General features: G+C 38.7%; 1 protein-coding gene across 1 annotated transcript in view; it reads left to right on the top strand.

The window, feature by feature from the left end:
• Positions 1-368: 368 nt before the first annotated feature.
• LOC128656513 (CD109 antigen-like) overlaps positions 369-21229 on the top strand; it is a 212883-nt gene continuing 192022 nt past the window's right edge. Inside the window, exon 1 of the mRNA XM_053710441.1 lies at positions 369-497. Coding sequence (XP_053566416.1) covers positions 424-497 — 74 coding nt within the window. The 5' untranslated portion in view covers positions 369-423. The remainder of the gene's footprint in view (positions 498-21229) is intronic.

Raw genomic sequence — 21229 nt, forward strand, 5'->3', positions numbered from 1 at the left:
GGCGAGGAATCATTCACTAAACAATATCAATGTTCTCATTTATTGCCAGAATCACATTTATGCAACTTGTTTTTTATCATTCTCCTCTTACTTTATTCAAAGCATAATATTTATAATACCATGATCTCATCTATAAAGGATTCAGATATGGTGGTACAAGATGAAACAATCACTAGTTCTGCCTTGGGGCTGCAGGTTTAATTGAAGAGTTGGGTACTGGAGCAGAAGGGGATTTCCCCATACTTCTTTATACAGTGCATTGTTTAAAAGGCGTGTCTCATTAGTGTCATATTTTCTAGGCAGGGCTACCTGTCAGACACAGTTAAAAAGGGCTGTATCCCTGAGAATATATGGTTGTTTGTCAGCCGTATCTTGTAGTATCTTAGAACCTAAACCTCTCAACTTCTCAGAGGAAAAGCAAAGATGCACATCCAATGGCCCCCACCTCTGAGATCCATTGTTTTCATTGGTTTCTTCTTGCACATTGCTGCAGAAATGTAAGTGTTCACCAGTGTTAAAGCACTGCTATTTATTGTGTGTTTGTTTATTATTTAGGGGTTGTAATTAGAAAGTATTTTATAATCATAGTTCTAGTATACAGAGGCTGAATGACTGAGATAAAAAACATACTGTGTATTCAGCATACAGTGGGGCAATGTTTTACTTCGAAATTGCTAGAAATCAAGAAGACAACATTGGTAGATTCAGTCAATTATCCCTCTTATTTTGAAAAACATTATGTTCACACATGTTTTGTTTTTTTTTGTCTGTGGAAAATTAGAAAAACAGAACTAAAATATATACCCTTAAAAGGGCTAATACCATAAAAAATAACATCAACATAATCACATACAGTGATGGTTCTGGCAATGTCAAGTAAAACTTGTTTTTTGTCATATATATGTGTATATATTTAATATAATTATTAACTTTTAAAGAGGAGAGCAACCTGTGTGCACACTATTTATTCTTGTGTATGCTGGATTTAAAAATTTGTTGTCACGCACACCTGTTCATGCCTCAGCTGGAACATTCAACTCCATCTGCTCTATCAGCTGATGCTTGAACATTTACCAAATTCTGAAAAGCCACTTCCTTTACGGTCATGTTTAAAGTACAGTAATAGTTGTGTGGAAGTGGTATGTGTTTGGGGGATAATGATGTGATTAAAAAAAAAAAATATTTGCTATTTCATCATTAACTTTGATACTTATTCTGTTCTTATTGGTCTGGATCAAATAAACTTGGATATCGTTTTACCTATGAAGTGCCCGGATATTCTTTGTTTCTGTGTATATATATATATATATATATATATATATATATATATATATATATATATATATATATATATATATATATATATATATATATATATATATATATATATATATATATATAATAGTCCACTAGTCCCGGACGATTTAGAAATTTCAACAGACGAGATAAAAATATGACTTTTTCCTATCTTTAATATATATATATATATATATATATATATATATGTAATGATGCTGTGCAGTTACTACACATACTCTATGTTGCTTGGGATGTAACTGCACAGCTTTTGTGGTAAGCTACTAACCTTTGCTATAGTATGTGTAATCTATGTATTAGGGCTGTAACCAGGTATCTCATGATGCATCCATTGGGGTATGTATGTATTGGGTACATGTAAAGCACGGCTAATCACCTGTAAGGGTCTTAAGGCGCTACTCATTTTATCAATCTCGGAAAGATGAAAGGCTGAGTGGACCTTGCCAGGGATCAAACCTGCAACCCTTGGGTTGCTACAGAGATCAGCCACAGTGCCTTAGCATGCTGAGCTATCTGCCACATTTCTCTATGACTGCAAAGTTGGTTCCTTGTTCACATATTTCAACTTGAAGTTATGTTTTTTGATTAGTGAATAAATGTATTCAAACTGAGCAGCTGGGATGCTTCTTTTTATATAATTCCTAAAAACTACTGTACTTACAGTCCAATTAGTTTTGGCTGATCTTGATATTTTATGACATAAAAATGTATAAGCTTTGAATAAATAGTCATTTTTGGTTAGTTGTGAAAAACATTTTTTTTATTATTTAACCCTTTGAGTGCTAAGCACTTTCCCACCTGGGTGCTAAGATTTTTTAATGTTATTTTTATTTTTTATTTTTTTTTAACAATTTTTTTTTTAAACTTTTTTAATCTGGAAAGGTTAGACAATTACCTTTCCAATGGTGGGTCTTGGGGGTCTGTAGCTGCTTAGATGCCTGAGATACAGGCTTCTAAGCAGCATGCCCCCTGCTCCTATACTTAACATTGTTAAGTATAAATAAAGTTGTGCGTGACGTCACCACACAAAACGGGAAGCCCCGGTGATGCCTGTCACTATGCAGGCACAATCGCTGGGGTAGGAGTGGGTGAGAGCCCCCAGATCTCCCTCAAGGTGGGAGAGTGCTAGTGACGGCTCTGAGCCGTCATTAGCACCAGAGTGGGAAACTCTGTGATGGCTCAGCGACATCATTAGCTTTCAAAGGGTTAAATTTTATATTTTTAAAATGATTACCTCCTTTTTTATTTCCTTTATTTTCAGGCACTTTGCTGCACTTTGTAATTTTCATTGGGAAATAGTTTTAGACACATGATGCAGTCATAGGTCCTGTTGATTCTCCAGCTAGGAGAGAAATTGTACTGTGGATTTTACAGGGGGTTGAACTCATTTAATGCTCAAAAGAAAAAGGGCAGAACTCTCCAGCACTTGAGATCGCTCTCATTTCTGTATATGAAGGAGAGACAAGCCAAGTGCAATATAGCACTGCAGGATATGAGAGTTTTGTTACACTTATACTTTGTGCTTTGTACTTTATATTACATTACACTTCAGATTGGGTCCATTTCAGTATTATTACATTTAAGCGTTATACTTTCTATTTAATATTTTAATAAATTTAGATCCAGCAGTGATTTTACAAATTATGATTATGTTTTGAAAGTTTCTGTTACTTTAAAGGGACAGTCAACACCAGAATTTTTGTTGTTTAAAAAGATAGACAATCCCTTTATTACCCATTCCCCAGTTTTGCATAACCAACACAGTTATATTAATACACCTTTTACTTCTTTGACTAACTGGTATCTAAGCATCTTCTGACCGCCCCTAATCACATGACTTTTAGTTATTATGTATTGACTTGCATTTTAGCCAATTAGTGCAGTGTCTGCCACTAGCCACGGGCGTGATTACAATGTTATCTATATGGCTGACATGAGCTTGCTCTCCCCTGCTGTGAAAAGCTAATAAAAAAGAGGCGGCCTTCAAAGGCTTAAAAATTATCATATGAGCCTTCCTAGGTTTGCTTTCAACTAGAATACCAAGAGAACAAAGCAAAATTGTTGATAAAAGTAAATTGGAAAGTTGTTTAAAATTACATGCCCTATTTGAAAAATGAAAGGTTTTTTTTGGACTTGACTGTCCCTTTAACAAATTAGGATCACACTTTGTATATTTTTGTTTATTTTTTGCAAATTACATTGCACTTTGTATTTGCTCCATTATAAACTAAATCTGACAGTTTCAGAAAGTGGGAGGGTCAGGGCAGTACATTGGACTGAACAGAGGAGTACCCAGGGTATGTCTGAAGCTCTCTCATAATTCTTGTGAAATGATGTAAGCATTTTAAACAAGCTGGTCTCACTAATTTATCTAGCCAGTTGTATGCAGCTTTAGCTTCCTAAAAATTCACAATACACTTATTTGTTTGTTTTTTGTAATTGATGCAAAATGAGCCTTTATATCAGCCCCAGGTGTTCTCAAGTTACCTTCTCTCTCCCATGTGAAAATTTGTATCCCAGAGAGCTTCATTACTTTCTATGGAAGGCATCTCTCATTTCTCTGGACTTCCAGGTTCGGCCCTTTTTCTTAGAAAATTCAGTGAGTTCAGACCCTGTGAAGCCTGCATCATATTTTATCTCCAAACTAGAGAATGTTTGATTATCTGGCCCATAGAAAGTAATGAAGCTCTCTGGGAAACTGAAGATTACAGTTTTTCAGTTTCATTTTAAATAGAAGAAATTCAAAGTGCAATGTAATTAGTAAAAGATACACACTTTTATATATAAAGTATGATTATAATTTGCTAAAGTTACAGTGAAACTGTGAAAGCATATTTATAATTTGTAAAATCCCAATCCTAAGTACAGTGCTGTATACAAAATAAAATACAAAATAGATAGTGCAGTTTAAATATAATAAAATTAAATCTTCTGTAGTGTAAAGTAATATAGAATACAAAGCACAAAGTGTGACTGCAGCAGAAGTGTCATGTCATACAGTGCTACAATGCATTGTGCTTGTCAGGGAATGTCCCATTGGGTAAGTATAACAAAATCTGCCTTTTAAGAATTTAACTAGGGATCTTGCATGTGCTGGAGGATCACTAGTCTCATAGTCAGCTTATGGATGTCTGACAAGCTTATATTTTAATACAGATATGGCAATTAATTATTCAATTTCATGAGTTTAATTGTTATAATTAACAGCTGTGTACATTGCACATTTTAGTTGATATACAGACAAACCTGACCACAATTTTATTAGCATCACATTTTAGTGGATATCGCATCAGTCCACTTAAACATACATTTGTCACACATAAAGGAGAATATATTTGCAAAAAAAAAAATTCATGCCAGATTTCTTGAGGTTAACTTTTTCCTGCCGGGACTCGTTCGTCTACATCAGAACAAAGTTCAGATGTAAATAAATGAGTAAAAATTTAAATTACACAATGGTCCATAAGGCTGATTTCAATTATGGGATCGGGTCAGGGGAGGAGTACCTATGATGCTAGGCATGCCCACTAGCCCGTGATCCCATTTAGGAAGTGGCTATGGTTTCAAATCAATCCGATTTTCAGTCACACTGCTTCTTTATCCATATATGTGTGTGTTCGTTATTTAAAATTATAATATGCACACATTTTTATTTGTGGAGTAATTTATTTATTAACAAATGGGTATAACAGTATTTTTGTTGCATCTGTAAGAGAGTATTTTATCTTCTTGCCAATTTTGCCTTTTTGAAAATACCTGTTCCAATCTTAAAGAAAATTCAGCTTTTATGCACATAAAGATAGTCACCAGCAGGGGGCGGAGTCGACTGCCGACATGGACGGTCGTACCTAGGAGAAGCTCCGTTATAAGTCTAACTGAGGAGTTAAAAAACAGCATGCAAGCCATTCACTTACTAAATCAAAACAAAGAAAACTCTTCATAATCACCTCTGCTGCGGGCAACTGTGAGCTACTTGTGGCTGGAGCGGACCGGATTCCCAATAAACAAGAGTTTTGACGTTGGTTTCTCTGGGGCCTTTCCGGAGTGGTACCGGATCCAGAGATTAACCTAAACACCCACGGATAGGTGAGAAAACTGGGATAGTGTGGGACATTAGTGGCAATACCGCAACACGAGCAGCCCAGAACACCAGCCTGCAAACTCATTAACGGCCATGCACTAGACCGCAGCACACTCAGAACAAACCATGCAAAAAGCGCATATAGCAAAGAGGTACTATACTACAGACCAGGGTATACGGGGTCTCCGCTAACCTCCTAAACAACAAAAACACTTACAAAGAACAAAATAAAGGGGTTATCACGTTCAAGATAATACCCTGGGAAAAAGAAAACATTCCAGAATAGGTGCGAAAGCCCTACAATAAATATATATATACATTGCGCCAAATAGGGCAGCACAAAGAGGCAGTATCCAGGCATTAAGCAAAAATCCCTCTCCAATAGCAAAGAGAGAGACCCTGCAAGGCTACATATAATTAAAGGGACATTAAACACATAGAAGCTCCATTTATTCTTCTCTCCTTTACTCCTTTTTATTTTTTCTTCCTTTTTACTACGCTGCAAGGTGCTGGAAGTAGGCATATACACCACAATGGCGGGAAGGAGACAACCTAAAATGGACAGGACAACGAAAACAAGCACCACAACAGCATCCAAACTAAACACATATTTCAGAGCCCTAAGCACTTCTCAAAATTCTGAACCAGAGATTGAACAAGATGAGATCCAAAACATTCCAAACACCACAGAGAACACTATAGAAAAGTGCCCCCTTTAACTAAAACCGACATAGACACCCTGCCCACCAACGAGGATTTCAACACCTTATTGCAGCAAGTGGGCAAAATCATCAGAGACGGCCTTGCAGAGGTCAAAAAAGATATAGCAGACCTTGGGGAGAGGATAGAATACATGGAGGAGCAGGTAAATTATACCACTAACACAATAGAAGGGCACTCCAAGTGCTTATCAATCCAAGACATACAAATACAACAATTTAAAAGCCAACGTGAGGACTTAGACAATAGAGAAAAAAGGCAAAATCTGAGAATCAAGGGAATCCCTGAGACTGTTACAGCAGACCTCCTCCCTCAGTACTTACAGAGTCTCTTCCAGCACCTCACAAAAGATATCACCTCTCCACCATACCAACTGGACAGAGCGCATAGAGCCCTTAGGCCCAAACCAAGGAATCTGAACCACCACGAATCCTTAAGTTCCACAAATATCAAGATAAAGAACAGGCGGCAGAGAAAGCTTTGCCAATCATTTTTGAAGGGATACCACTGCAAATCTATATATATAAAAGTAAACAAAGACAACAAGATTGCCACATGCAATCCACTGAAGATTTGGAGAAGTTCTGCAGAACACTGGAAATTCCACCCTACAACGCCTGCACAACCCAAACTCTTTGAGAGGGGACAAACAGAGCGAATCCCACCTGCCTCAACGTATGCATTGACAAAAAATCAACAGGAAAAGACAAAGAAACCATCCCACTCCCACTTCACCCAGAACAAGAGAACTTGAAGTAACCTGAACTCTCCCGACTGGCACTATCCATTCTACAACAAGGGGGAAAAAAAATATTCACCAGCAGAGCTGTAGTAGTTGTCCTTATAACCCAGTGATGAATCTGACCTATGGATTAGCTTTGAACAAATAAACATTACCTTTTAGTTTTAATATCAAATCAAAATTGTTTTATCTTAAGCTTCTTCATACAGAACGTATTAAACATACGTACGTATGCATGTTAAAAATGGCCCTATTGCATTATAGAAAAGTACACAAAAGTGTAAAAAGAAAATGCTCTATTTGAAGTATTTTATTGTTGCACTATTGCTTGCATATAATTGGCATATATGTGTAACCATCAATCCTCAACCGGCTACCAGCTCCTGTGTCTGCCTAGGTATGCTTTTCAAGAAAAGATTTCAAAGGAGCAAAGTAAATTTGATAATAGAAGTGAATTGAAATTTCTCTTAAAATTGCATGCTCTGTCTATCTGAATCATGAAAGTTTAATTTTCATGTCCATTTGTTAGAACCAGGCTCACTTAATTTATCTGCAGATTATTTTTAGGAGCCACTTATTTATAAATTCCTAAACACAGCAATGAACCAAAACCATAAACTAACTACATATTATTTCATAGGACAAATATATAATATCTTTTAGATATTCTGTGTCTTGTGAACTGCATCTGAGGATGGGAATTGTAAAAAATGTCAAAGAGGATACTATGGTGAACTGTTAAAGGGTCACTCTCTCATTTAATTTCTTTTAAAACAGCTTTTTATAGTTACTGAAATAACACTCTTATTACTTGTAAAGAAGATTGATAAATTAAATATATCTGTCTTCAATTTTCACAACCTCAGTACTAACTGCAACAATTTCATGACCTCAGTGTTGTGGGCAGAGCTCTCATCTATCACTAAGGGGCCGATTTGTCAAGCTCCTTGGGGGGGGGGGGCAATTCGTCAAGCCCCTTGTTTTCGGCGGAGCCCTTAGGCTCGATGGAAACAGAAGTTATAAGCAGCGGTCTAAAGACCGCTGCTCCATAACTTTTTCATCTGCTCTGAGGCGGCAGACAGGAATCAACCCAATCAAATACGATCGGGTTGATTGACACCCCCTGCTAGCGGCCAATCTGCATCTGCAATCTGCTATCCACAAATCTGCAGGGGGGTGCATTGCTGCTGGTGCAATGATAAATGCCGACAGTGTATGCTGTTGGCATTTATGGATGTGCAGTGGACATGATATGCTACATCGTATCATGTCTGTTTACACTTTCATAAATATACCCCTAAATCTAAAAACTAGGGTCAGTTTTACAGTTGCAGTTAATTTTAGGATTGGGCTTATGATTAGGGCTAGGGTTATGAAGGGCGAGATTACATATGCAGCGACGAGCGCAAAGGCAGCGCTGGCTATTTTTAGTCGTATCGAGCGATCAAATATACGGTGCAGCATACAAGTAACACGCGTATATTTTACCTGTCGTCCGCATTTTTTACTCCCATACACTAACTTAGAACCGGTGTGGCTAGTTGGTATCACATATTCAGCAGACTTACGCATGCATAATGGATAAATTTTACTGCAATTCCACCTTACCACACATACACCTAGATTATGAGTTTTGCGCTATAGAGGGTGAGAAAGGAACACAACAAAAGTTGCGTTATTTCACCCTCCATATCGCTGTCATTACAAGTTACTGTAAAGCCTCCTTGTGCATGCGCTATGCGGTTATAAGTAAAAAGTTACATTTAAACCTAACACCCTAACATAAACCCCAAGGGTTCTATTTAAGAAGCAGTGGATGCTGCCTCCGACCCACTCTGCTTCAGTTCTGGCTGAAGCGGAAGTTAAGAAGCAGCGGTCCTAAGACCGCTTCTCCTTAACTCGTCCACCCCCTCTGAGGTGGCGGACAGCAATCCGCCCGATCGAATACGATCTGGCTGATTGACATCCCCTGCTAGCAGTCGATTGACCGTGAATCAGCAGGGGGTGGTATTGCGTATGCTGTCAGCATTTATCGATGTGCGGCAGACATGATCCGCTATATTGGATCATGTCTGTCTGCACATTAAAAAATGGACTCCCATGTCTAAACACTCCTAATCTGCCGCCCCGACATCTCTGACACCAAAATAAAGTTATTAACCCCCTATTCCGCCACTCCCCGACATCCCCGCCACTAATAAAAGTTATTAACCTCTAAACCTCTGGCCTCCCACATCACCGCTACTAATAAAAGCTATTAACCCCTATTCCACCGCTCCCCGACAACACCGCCTCTATAATAAATTTATTAACCCCTAAACCTCTGGCCTCCCACCAGGGCCGGATTTACATCTCAGGTGCCTGTAGGCACAAAAACCTGAAGCACCAACCCCCCCCAAAAAGAACTGAGGACATTTTTTTTATTATTATTTAGGAAAACTAAAAATAAATATTTGATGTAAAACATTAAAGCTTAAGGTAATTACATTTTCCCTTATATGGAGATACACAAATGCATACACCAATTGCAATATTTGTTGTAATGGAAGCTACACCAAAAATAAATATGGCCATACAATTTCTATTATGTATAACAAAACAAATCATGTTAAACTTTTAATGCAAAATATTATAAAGAAAAACCTATTTAAAGGGACATAAAATGTGACAGTTTGCTAGGGCATTTTATTATTGCATTAGTGCTTGCACAGAAGTGTGCTAGCCTCTTGCAAAAGAGTTAAAAACATAGGGGCCTATTTATGCCCCATGTTTCTGATGAGCCTGCAGGCTCACCAAGAACAGCAGTTATGAAGCAGCGGTCACAAAGACCACTGCTCCATAACCCTGTCCGCCTGCACTATTTGTATATAGATCTATAGTAAATAATCCAGAAAATTCAGGGGTAAAATTAAATTTACCACAAGACACAAAAATACCACACACACTTAAACAATTTTTAATGTGATGTGTATGTATATACTGTATACATATATATATATATATATATATATATATATACATACAAAACACGTAAGGGGACTGCACTCTCAGACAGGACCAGGTACACATCCCATGACCCTGCATGCCAGCCCTGGGTGTTCACTGGCACTCACAGGAAGTTGTGCTGTCCCCAGAGTCACAGGCAGTTAACCCCAGACAGGTCTGGGTGCAAGAATCATAGGGAAAATGACAAAACAAATGAATACAACACACAGAGAAAGTCCAGCACTCACTTACAAGCTCTCAGCTAAGATTAAAAGCAGAAATGGGGGGACAGAGCCAACCACTGCCATGGCAGGACGCATCTTAGCTGAGCTCCAGACCTTAGTATAGTATTTGTGCCTATTCTCTAAACTTATCTGCCTCTCATGGGCCACAACTTTCCCGGTAACAAACTGAGGTTCCCTACTACATATGGGCAGACTTCAAAAACTGTGACTTGGATGGCAAGACGGATTTAAGCCCCACAGGAAAGCCACATGGTGGTCGCCTGCACAAGCATGGGAGCCATCTAGAGTATAGGGGGGTCGATCCGATAAAAATCGTCGCCCGCAAAAGCCGGCGACGCCAATATTTACGCTGGTTTGGTATCACATATACGGCGTAACCTAGAAGTTACGCCCGTATATTTCTGCCGTCGCCCGTAGTTTTTTGGGCCATAGGCAGGTATACCAAACCAGCGCAGTTTGGTATCCAATATGCAGCGTAAGGACTTACGTGGCGAAAATGGAGAAATCTTACTCCATTTTCACCTCGCCACAAAAAGCAGCCGTAAGAAGCCTTACGCTGACTATTGGAGCCCCGTAACTCCCTAAACTAACTAGAAAAGAAACCTAACACCTAACGCATGCGCAATGTCTTTCTACCTGTCAACCGCGATCTGCTAAATAAAACCTAACACCTAACGCTTGCGCAATGTCTAGCTACCTGTCAACCGCGATCCCCCCCCCGAATTCCCTAATAAAGTTATTAACCCCTAAACCGCCGCTCCCGGACCCCGCCGCCATCTACATAAACTAACCCCCTACTGTGAGCCCCTAAAACCGCCGCAATCTACCTTATCTATCGCCTAATGTGAACCCCTAAAACTGCCGCCATCTACCTTATCTATCCCCTAATCTGACCCCTTAAACCGCCGCCACCTATATAAAAATTATTAACCACTAATCTAATCCCCTTATACCGCCGCCAGCTATATTAATATTATTAACCCCTAATGTAAGCCCCTTACACCGCCGCCATCTATATTAAAATTATTAACCCCTAATTTAATCTACCTACCCCGCCGCCAGCTATATTATCTATATTAACCCTAAGTATATTATAATTAATATAGGTATTACATTATATATATTAACTATATTAACCCTAATTATATTAGGGTTAATATAGTTAATATAGTTACTATAGTATTTATATTAACTATATTAACTCTATCTAACCCTAACACCCCTAGCTAAATTTATATTAAATTAATCTAATTCATATTATAAACTAAAATATTCCTATTTAAATCTAAATACTTACCTATAAAATAAACCCTAAGATAGCTACAATATAATTAATAATTACATTGTAGCTATGTTAGGGTTAATATTTATTTTACAGGTAAATTGTTAATTATTTTAACTATGTCTAATAGCTATTAAATAGTTATTACCTATTTAATATCTACCTAGTTAAAATAATTACCCAATTACCTGTAAAATAAATCCTAACCTAAGTTACAAATACACCTACACTATCAATAAATTAAATAAACTACAAATATCTATCTAAAAATACAATTAAATTAACTAAACTAAATTACAAATAAAAACAAACACTAAATTACAAAAAATAAAAAAAAGATTACAAGATTTTTAAGCTAATTACACTTATTCTAAGCCCCCTAATAAAATAATAAAGCCCCCCAAAATAAAAAAAATTCCCTGCCCTATTCTAAATTAAAAAAAGTTCAAAGCTCTTTACCTTACCAGCCCTTAAAAGGGCCTTTTGTGGGGCATGCCCCAAAGAATTCAGCTCTTTTGCATTTAAAAACATATACAATACCCCCCCCATTACAACCCACCACCCACATACCCCTATTCTAAACCCACCCAAACCCCCCTTAAAAAAGCCTAACACTACCCCCCTGAAGATCTCCCTACCTTGTCTTCACCACACCGGGCCGAACTCCTCATCCGATCCGGGCGATGTCTTGCTCCAAGCGGCAAAGAAGAATTCTTCCTCCGGCGACGTCTTCCTCCAAGCGGCAAAGAAGAATTCTTCCTCCGGCGACGTCTTCCTCCAAGCGACAGCAAAGTCTTCTTCCTTCCGGCAGCATCTTCCATGAAGCGGCATCTTCAATCTTCTTTCTTCGCTCCGCCACCGCGGAGCATCCATCCCGGCCGACGACTGAACGACGAATGAAGTACCTTTAAATGACGTCATCCAAGATGGCGTCCACCGAATTCCGATTGGCTGATAGGATTCTATCAGCCAATCGGAATTAAGTTACAAAAATCTGATTGGCTGATTGAATCAGCCAATCAGATTCAAGTTCAATCCGATTGGCTGAACCAATCAACCAATCGGATTGAACTTGAATCTGATTGGCTGATTCAATCAGCCAATCAGATTTTTCTAACTTAATTCCGATTGGCTGATAGAATCCTATCAGCCAATCGGAATTCGGCGGACGCCATCTTGGATGACGTCATTTAAAGGAACCTCATTCGTCGGGAAGTCGTCGTGCCGGAAGGATGCTCCGCGGCGGAGGAGCGAAGTAAGAAGATTGAAGATGCCGATTTGCTTGAAGACGTCGCCGATGGAAGAAGACTCTCTGCCGCTTGCTTCAAGACATCGCCCGGATGGATGAAGACTTCACTGCCGCTTGCTGGAACACATCGCCTGGATCGGTTCGGCCCGGCTGGGTGAATACAAGGTAGGGAGATCTTCAGGGGGGTAGTGTTAGGTTTATTTAAGGGGGTTTGGGTTAGATTAGGGGTATATGGGTGGTGGGTTGTAATGTTGGGGGGTGGTATTGTGTTTTTTTTTTGCAGGCAAAAGAGCAGTTTTCTTTGGGGCATGCCCCCACAAAAGGCCCTTTTAAGGGCTGGTAAGGTAAAAGAGCTTTGAACTTGTTTTAATTTAGAATAGGGTAGGGATTTTTTTTTATTTTGGGGGGCTTTATTATTTTATTAGGGGGCTTAGAATAGGTGTAATTAGCTTAAAAATCTTGTAATCTTTTTTTTATTTTTTTTGTAATTTAGTGTTTGTTTTTTTTTGTAATTTAGTTTAGTTTATTTAATTGTATTTTTAGATAGATATTTGTAGTTTATTTAATTTATTGATAGTGTAGGTGTATTTGTAACTTAGGTTAGGATTTATTTTACAGGTAATTGGGTAATTATTTTAACTAGGTAGCTATTAAATAGTTAATAACTATTTAATAGCTATTATACCTAGTTAAAATAATTAACAATTTACCTGTAAAATAAATATAAACCCAAACATAGCTATAATGTAATTATTAATTATATTGTAGCTATCTTAGGGTTTATTTTATAGGTAAGTATTTAGATTTAAATAGGAATATTTTAATTAATAATATTAATATTAGATTTATTTTAATAAGAGTTTAGTTAGGATGTTAGAGTTAGATAGGGTTATTATACTTAATATATATAATATAATAACGATATTAACTATATGAACCCTAATATAATTAGGGTTCATATAGTTAATATATATAATATAATAACTATATTAACTATATTAATCCTAATATAATTAGGGTTAATATAGTTAATATAGCTGGCGGCGGTGTAGGGGGATTAGATTAGGGGTTAATACATTTATTATAGGTGGCCGCGGTGTAGGGGGATGTAGATTGTAGGCAAAAGAGCAGTTTACTTTGTGACAAAGCCCAGCCAAAAGCCCTTTTAAGGGCTGGCAAAAGAGCTGTTACTTTGGGGCAATGCCACGCAAAAAGCCCTTTTCAGGGCTATTTGTAGGGTTAGACTTAGGTTTAGTGGTAGGGATAGTTTAGTATTTTAGGGGTTGAATAATTTAATATAGATGGCGGCGGGGTAGGGGGGATTAGATTAGGGGTTAATAATTTTAAAATAGATAGCGGCGGGGTAGGGGCTCACTTTAGGGGGTAGGTAAGGTAGATGGCGGCGGTGTTAGGGGCTCACTTTAGGGGGTTATAGATTTAATATAGCTGGTGCCGGTTTAGGGGTTAATAACTTTATTAGGTAGCGGCGGTTAAGGGGTTAATACATATTTTATTGTTAGGCTAGTGAGGGGGGATAGCGGATAGAGGGTTAGACGTGTCGGGCTATGTTAGGGAGGCGTGTTAGACATGTCGGGCTATGTTAGGGAGGCGTGTTAGACAGTGCGGGTGATTTAGACTTTAGTCAGGTTTTGTAGGCGCCGGCAGTTTCTAACGTGCCGCAAGTCACTTGCGACGCCAGAAATTTGTACTTGGGCAGATTTCTGGACATCGCTGGTTTGTCAGACTTACGGCACGTTAGCATCTGACGGCGCCATATATGGGATAGCTCGAGTTGCGAGCTGAAACTGCGGGCGATGCGGGTTCCCTCGCTTGCGCCGCAAACTGCGATCTATATCGGATTGCGCCCCTAGTTCGCTAGCTCCTCAATCCTAGAAACCTGTAGTATCTGTCGAGCTGATCCAGAGTTACAAGCTATTACACAGCCTTCTCTCCTTTATGGCAATGAGAGCCGGGAGTGCAGCGTATCTACCCAGTGCCTAACTCATTGTGGGGGCCGCTGTTCACCTTAACAAGAACATTGCTCAGCGCTCCTTCAGAATGATAAATCTAGCCTACATCCTTGCTGAGCTTAGCTCCCGATTTGACCGGCAGCAAATAGATCTTCTTCACACCCTAAGATTCGCGGCTAACTGCCCTAATGGGGAAACCCATCAGCAAGACTTACCAATTGGCCTAACCACAGCACTCATAGTGTGCAGCGCTGAGCGGCCTTTGCAGCAACAGCTACACATCAACCCAACAGAGCACAGGAGCGTGAAGTCGGATCGAGGGCTGTCTTGCACTCAGACCCAGAAAGCTGCGGAAGTCCATGAGGTGATATGCGGCAACGATCTAATCTCCCTGGTATGTACCTCTCCTCAGAGGGAGGCGCGGGCAACGCTAGCTTTGGACTTACTCTCTAGACAGGTTTTGTTCACCATCCTGCTGAAAAAAATTTCCTTGCTCATTAACGCACTATACTCAGGGCTGCAAGTTGCTGTAATAATCCTTAGCCTGCAATTTTCAGTTTTTATGGGGCCCTGGACCAGTTCGCTAGCAGTACTTTCTTATAGGCAGAATAGCAGAGTTGGGATCGGCTAGCTGCTCTGAGACTGTTTGTTGTGTGGGTCTGGCACTTCACAACACATTAGTGCTGCCTATTTTGGAATCCTACTCCTTACTTTAATTCACTTGCACACACTGTAAAAATGACGACCCTAAGGTCTGATGAGGACTTGTTGAGACATTCAGATTTAGCTAGACCGATATTTTAAACCCACGGATACTCATCTTGGCAAAAGTAGAATATTTCACATTACAGAGGCCGTACACACTTTCATAAACTATACCACTGATGTTGTTGTACTTTGTAATTGACAACTGAGGTCTTTGTGGGATCTCTTATCGTTACTTGGCCATGCTGATATTTCTCTTATTGTTGACTGACTCACATTGTAGCCCACGATTGTGCTTACTAAATTTTTTTTTTTTCAAATCGTTACCACCAGCAACCCACAAACCTTTTTTCCCCAAAGTTTTGTATTTATATGAACCGCAAGTATTCACTGTCTTTCCTACAAACTAACCTCATAAGTGGACATGAGGATAGGTTTTGGCCCAGGTACTGGTTTATTGATATGTGTATATAACAATGTGTGTTTGAGTGCCGTGGCCTAGTTATTAGACTTATTTAGTGCTTCATACTTCCTATTGACTGCAATATTGTCATTATGATTAGATGCCCCAAATACTAGTAAATGTCCTCCTTCCAAGGTCCTATTGTTTAAGCTGATCCTTTTTTTGAGATAAGAAACCCCATCCCCACATACTCCCCCCTGACATAGGCTATATAATTTATTGCAAGGCAATCTCTTGGGCTCTTTTCTTTTGTTTTCACAGTTATAATGTAATCTGAAACATAACATATATGATTGTTCCTCATATAATATTGAATGCCACCTACTATACTGTGTTGTACATTTGATGCTATGCCCTGTATATTTTACCATAGAGATTTATATGTATCTATTGGAGGAATCTAACAGTCTATAAGCCAGGCACCTTGGTAGGCTGACGACTTACTGTTATTCGCCGGCCAGGCTCCCTCTCTGTAAGTGGACTCCATTGCATATTTTACAAAGCCCAGACGTCAGCACAAGCCCTTCCAGCTATACGACACACAGTCACCTCTAAGGCAGTTAAGCATTAGATAATTTCAGTACAGCCTGAAAACAGGGGCAATAGTATATATTTTTCCCTGCATATTCTCATAACCAATCTCCATTTCTCATCTCACAAACCTCAACTATACTATGGTTATAGGTAGTATGTATCACATGAGTTAGTTAGTACCATCTTATCCAAGGTCTCGCAGAGACAGTTGGTATTACTTTTCAGTTGTCATGTTATTTCCATCTATGACTCCCATCTGACCCCTCTCCTCCCTTTCCCGCCGGCATTTATTACCTGCGGGTCATACTCCTACTCCTTTTACCCACATTGCCTATAGCTGGCATCACCCCAGGAGAGGGGTTCATGCAGCAGTCCTCTGCTCTCCATATATACAAATACCTCCCCTTGTGCATATCCCTCTCAGGGAGCTACCCTTACTTTTCTTGCATACAAAAGCCTAGAGGCACAAAGCTCTGCCAGACAGCCTCCCTAATTGGCTCCGCCTCCCTCCCCCTTTCCATCTTCGAGTGGCTCTTGCCCGCTGAATTTCCTTTCCCACCCAAAACAAAAAGTTAAAAAAATAAGGTTTCATTTTTGATGTGTTCCAGACATCCATTTTTGCCATACACCACTTTCCTTTCTGGTTAATCCCAATTACCATATAATTTCTGTTCACAATCTCAGACATAGTGTCATTGCCCTTCTCAAGAGCTACTCTATTACCTTTGAACATACTATTCTGTATAATAAAAGTCTTCACATGTTTCTCCATAGCACCGCTGCAGTTTAGATATTGGGGGGTATTTATCAACGTGTCTACTTTACCTGCCTTCGCCGGCCCAATACGCCCGCCTAAGCTCGCCTCACATCGCCGCCGAGGACCTGCAAAAATTTGCCTAAGTTATCAAAAAAGCTGTCAAAAAGCCGCGCACCATGTACGGGGCGATGAGCAGCGGACTGTGAGAGTTATCACTCATCCGATCTTGCTGCTCTTCGGCTTTTTTACAGCTTTATTGCTAGCCTGTCACTAAGCACCCACACTAACTACACTGTTCTACCCCCTATACCGGCGCCCCGGAGCCCCCCGCAACTAAATAAAGTTACTAACCCCTAAACCGCCACTCCTAGACCCCGCCGCAACTCTTATAAATGTATTAACCCCTAAACCGCCGCTCCTAGACCGCGCCGCAACTCTTATAAATGTATTAACCCCTAAACCGCCGCTCCCGGACACCGCTTCCACCTACATTATACCTAGTAACCCCTATCCTGCCCCCCTATACCGTCGCCCTCTATAATAAAGTTATTAACCCCTATCCTGCTGATCCCGCACCTCGCCGCAACTAAATAAATAGTTTAACCCCTAAACCGCTGCTCCCTGACCCCGCCGCAACCTATATTAAATTTATTAACCCCTATCCTGCCCCCCCTACACCGTCGCCACCTATAATAAATTTATTAACCCCTATCCTGCCCCCCACTACACCGCCGCCACTGTAATAAAATTATTAACCTCTAAACCTAAGTCTAACACTAACCCTAACACCCCCCTAACTTAAATATTAATTAAATAAATCTAAATAATATTTCTATTATGAACTAAATTAATCCTATTTAAAACTAAATACTTACCTTTAAAATAAACCCTAATATAGCTACAATATAAATAATAATTATATTGTAGCTATCTTAGGATTTATTTTTATTTTACAGGCAAATTTCAATTTATTTTAAATAGGTACTATAGCTATTAAATAGTTATTAACTTTTTAATAGCTTACCTAGCTAAAATAAAGAGAAATTTACCTGTAAAATAAAAACTAACCTAAGTTACAATTACACCTAACACTACACTATACTTAAATAAATTATTCCTATTTAAAACTAAATACTTACCTGTAAAATAAACCCTAAGATAGCTACAATGTAATTAATAATTGTTCCGATCAGCCAATAGAATGCAAGCTCAATCTGATTGGCTGATTGGATCAGCCAATCGGATTGAACTTGAATCTGATTGGCTGATTCAATCAGCCAATCAGATTTTTCCTACCTTAATTCCGATTGGCTGATAGAATAAAGAGAAATTTACCTGGTAAGGTAAAAGAGCTTTGAACTTTTTTAATTTAGAATAGGGTAGGGCATTTTTTTATTTTGGGGGGGTTGTTATTTTATTAGGGGGCTTAGATTAGGTGTAAGTAGCTTAAAATTGTTGTAATATTTTTAAAATATTTGTAACTTATTTTTTTTATTTTTTGTAACTTAGCTTTTTTTATTTTTTGTACTTTAGTTAGTTTATGTAATTGTATTTAATTGTAGTTATTTGTAGGTAATTTATTTAATTAATGTAATGGTAGTGTAGTGTTTAATTGTAACTTAGGTTAGGATTTATTTTACAGGTAATTTTGTATTTCTTTTAGCTAGGTAGTTATTAAATAGTTAATAACTATTTAATAACTATTCTAACTAGCTAAAATAAATACAAAGTTACCTGTAAAATAAATATAATTCCTAAAATAGCTACAATGTAATTATTAATTACATTGTAGCTATCTTAGGGTTTATTTTACAGGTAAGTATTTAGTTTTAAATAGGAATAATTTATTAAAGTATAGTGTAGTGTTAGGTGTAATTGTAACTTAGGTTAGTTTTTATTTTACAGGTAAATTTCTCTTTATTTTAACTAGGTAGCTATTAAATAGTTAATAACTATTTAATAGCTATTGTACCTAGTTAAAATATATACAAAGTTACCTGTAAAATAAAAATAAATCCTAAGATAGCTACAATATAATTATTATTTATATTGTAGCTATATTAGGGTTTATTTTAAAGGTAAGTATTTAGTTTTAAATAGGATTAATTTAGTTCATAATAGAAATATTATTTAGATTTATTTAATTAATATTAGACTTAGGTTTAGGGGGTTAATAAATTTATTACAGTGGTGGCAGTGTAGTGGGGGGCAGGATAGGGGTTAATAAATGTATTATAGGTGGCAATGGTGTAGGGGGGGCAGATTAGGGGTTAATAAATTTAATATAGGTTGCGGCAGGGTCCGGGAGCGGCGGTTTAGGGGTTAAACTATTTATTTAGTTGCGGCGAGGTGCGGGATCGGCAGGATAGGGGTTAATAACTTTATTATAGAGGGCGGCGGTATAGTGGGGGCAGGATAGGGGTTACTAGGTATAATGTAGGTGGCGGTGGGCTCCGGGAGCAGCGGTTTAGGGGTTAATACATTTATTATAGTTGCGGCAGGGTCAGGGAGCGGCGGTTTAGGGGTTAATATGTATAGAGTAGCTTGCGGTGGGCTCCGGGAGCGGCGGTTTAGGGTGTAATAACTTTATTTAGTTGCGGCGGTGTAGGGGGGCAGATTAGGGGTGTTTAGGCTCGGGGTACAAGTTAGGGTGTTAGGTGTAGACAGCTCCCATAGGAATCAATGGGATATCTGGCAGCAGCGAACTTTTACTTTCGCTATGGTCAGACTCCCATTGATTCCTATGGGATTCGCCGCCTCCAGGGCGGCAGATTTAAAACCAGGTACACTGGGCCAGAAAAGTGCGGAGCGTACCTGCTAGTTTTTTGATAACTAGCAAAAGTAGTCAGATTGTGCCACACTTGTGTGTGGAACATCTGGAGTGACGTAAGAATCGATCTGTGTCGGACTGAGTCCGGCGGATCGAAGTTTATGTCACAAAATTCTACTTTTGCCAGTCTCTAGCCTTTGATAACTAAGGCGAATCAGCCTCGCCACAAATACGCTGCGGAATTCCAGCGTATTTGAGGTTGACGGCTTGATAACTAGGCCCCATTGTGTTTGCAATGGCAGTATTTGTATTTCAATGTCTTAGCTCTATTATTTGTTTGAGAATTGTAACCTGGATATGTGTCTGGACATATTATCTGTTTTGCCGCTCCGCTTGCAGTGTGTCACATCCTTTACAGTCTACAAACATCATTGTCAAAGTGCCCTAAAGGCTGTAAATCACAATTGGCAGTTTGTAATAAAGAGCAGAGCAGCTAGTCCCACTTAACCTCCTCACCTCCAAGGCATTTATAGAACAAAAACATACATCCTGAAGCAGAATTTAACCCCCTGGCTAATCAAAATGCACGATAGCACATAACAAGTGAATACACTGCAATCCTCTCTGGTAGCCAAGTGGTTAAAGTGTGCTCTGCTTGTTTTGTTGTCATTCTAGGCAGCATTTAGAAGCCTTGTACAGTCCTAACCTGTCCTGAAGCCTTCATTCCTTTAACAAAAAGTGTCTGCTCCACAGTTATCAGCATGGAGCTTGGCTGTGTGAGGGAGGCAACAGAAGTACATACAATAAAAGTGAAACTTTAACAGTAAACATGCCTGGCGAAAATGGGAGGGGTATAGTTTTAATCTTTGCCCTTCTCTCCTTCATGGCTCCCTGGACTGCTGTAACATATTCCCAATGAAACACTCTCTGCTCTGTTAACAGCTGCAACAAAATCCTTATTAATTGTAATACACTGACTACAGGCAGGCGCCCCTCGCGGCAATGCGCCTGTAGGCACATGCCTACTGTGCCCAATGGGAAATCCGGCCCTGCCTCCCACATCACCACCACTATATAAACCTATTAACCCCTAAACTGCCAGCCCCCCACATTGCAAAAAAACTAAATTAAACTATTAAACCCTAAACCTAACAATTCCCTAACCTTATATTAAAATTACAATATCCCTATCTTAAAATACTATAAATTAACCTAACATAACTATTACACTAAACTATTATAATAAAATTAAAATAACTACCAATTAAAAAAACTAAATTACACATTAAAAAAACTAACACTACTAAAAAAAATTAAGTCTAAAATTACAAAAAATAAAAAATACAAAATTATGAAAAATACCAAACAAAATTATCAAAAAAACCAATTACACCTAATCTAATAGCCCT

Source organism: Bombina bombina, chromosome 4 (genome assembly GCF_027579735.1).
Source record: "Bombina bombina isolate aBomBom1 chromosome 4, aBomBom1.pri, whole genome shotgun sequence".
In the NCBI taxonomy this organism is placed as follows: Eukaryota; Metazoa; Chordata; class Amphibia; order Anura; family Bombinatoridae; genus Bombina; species Bombina bombina.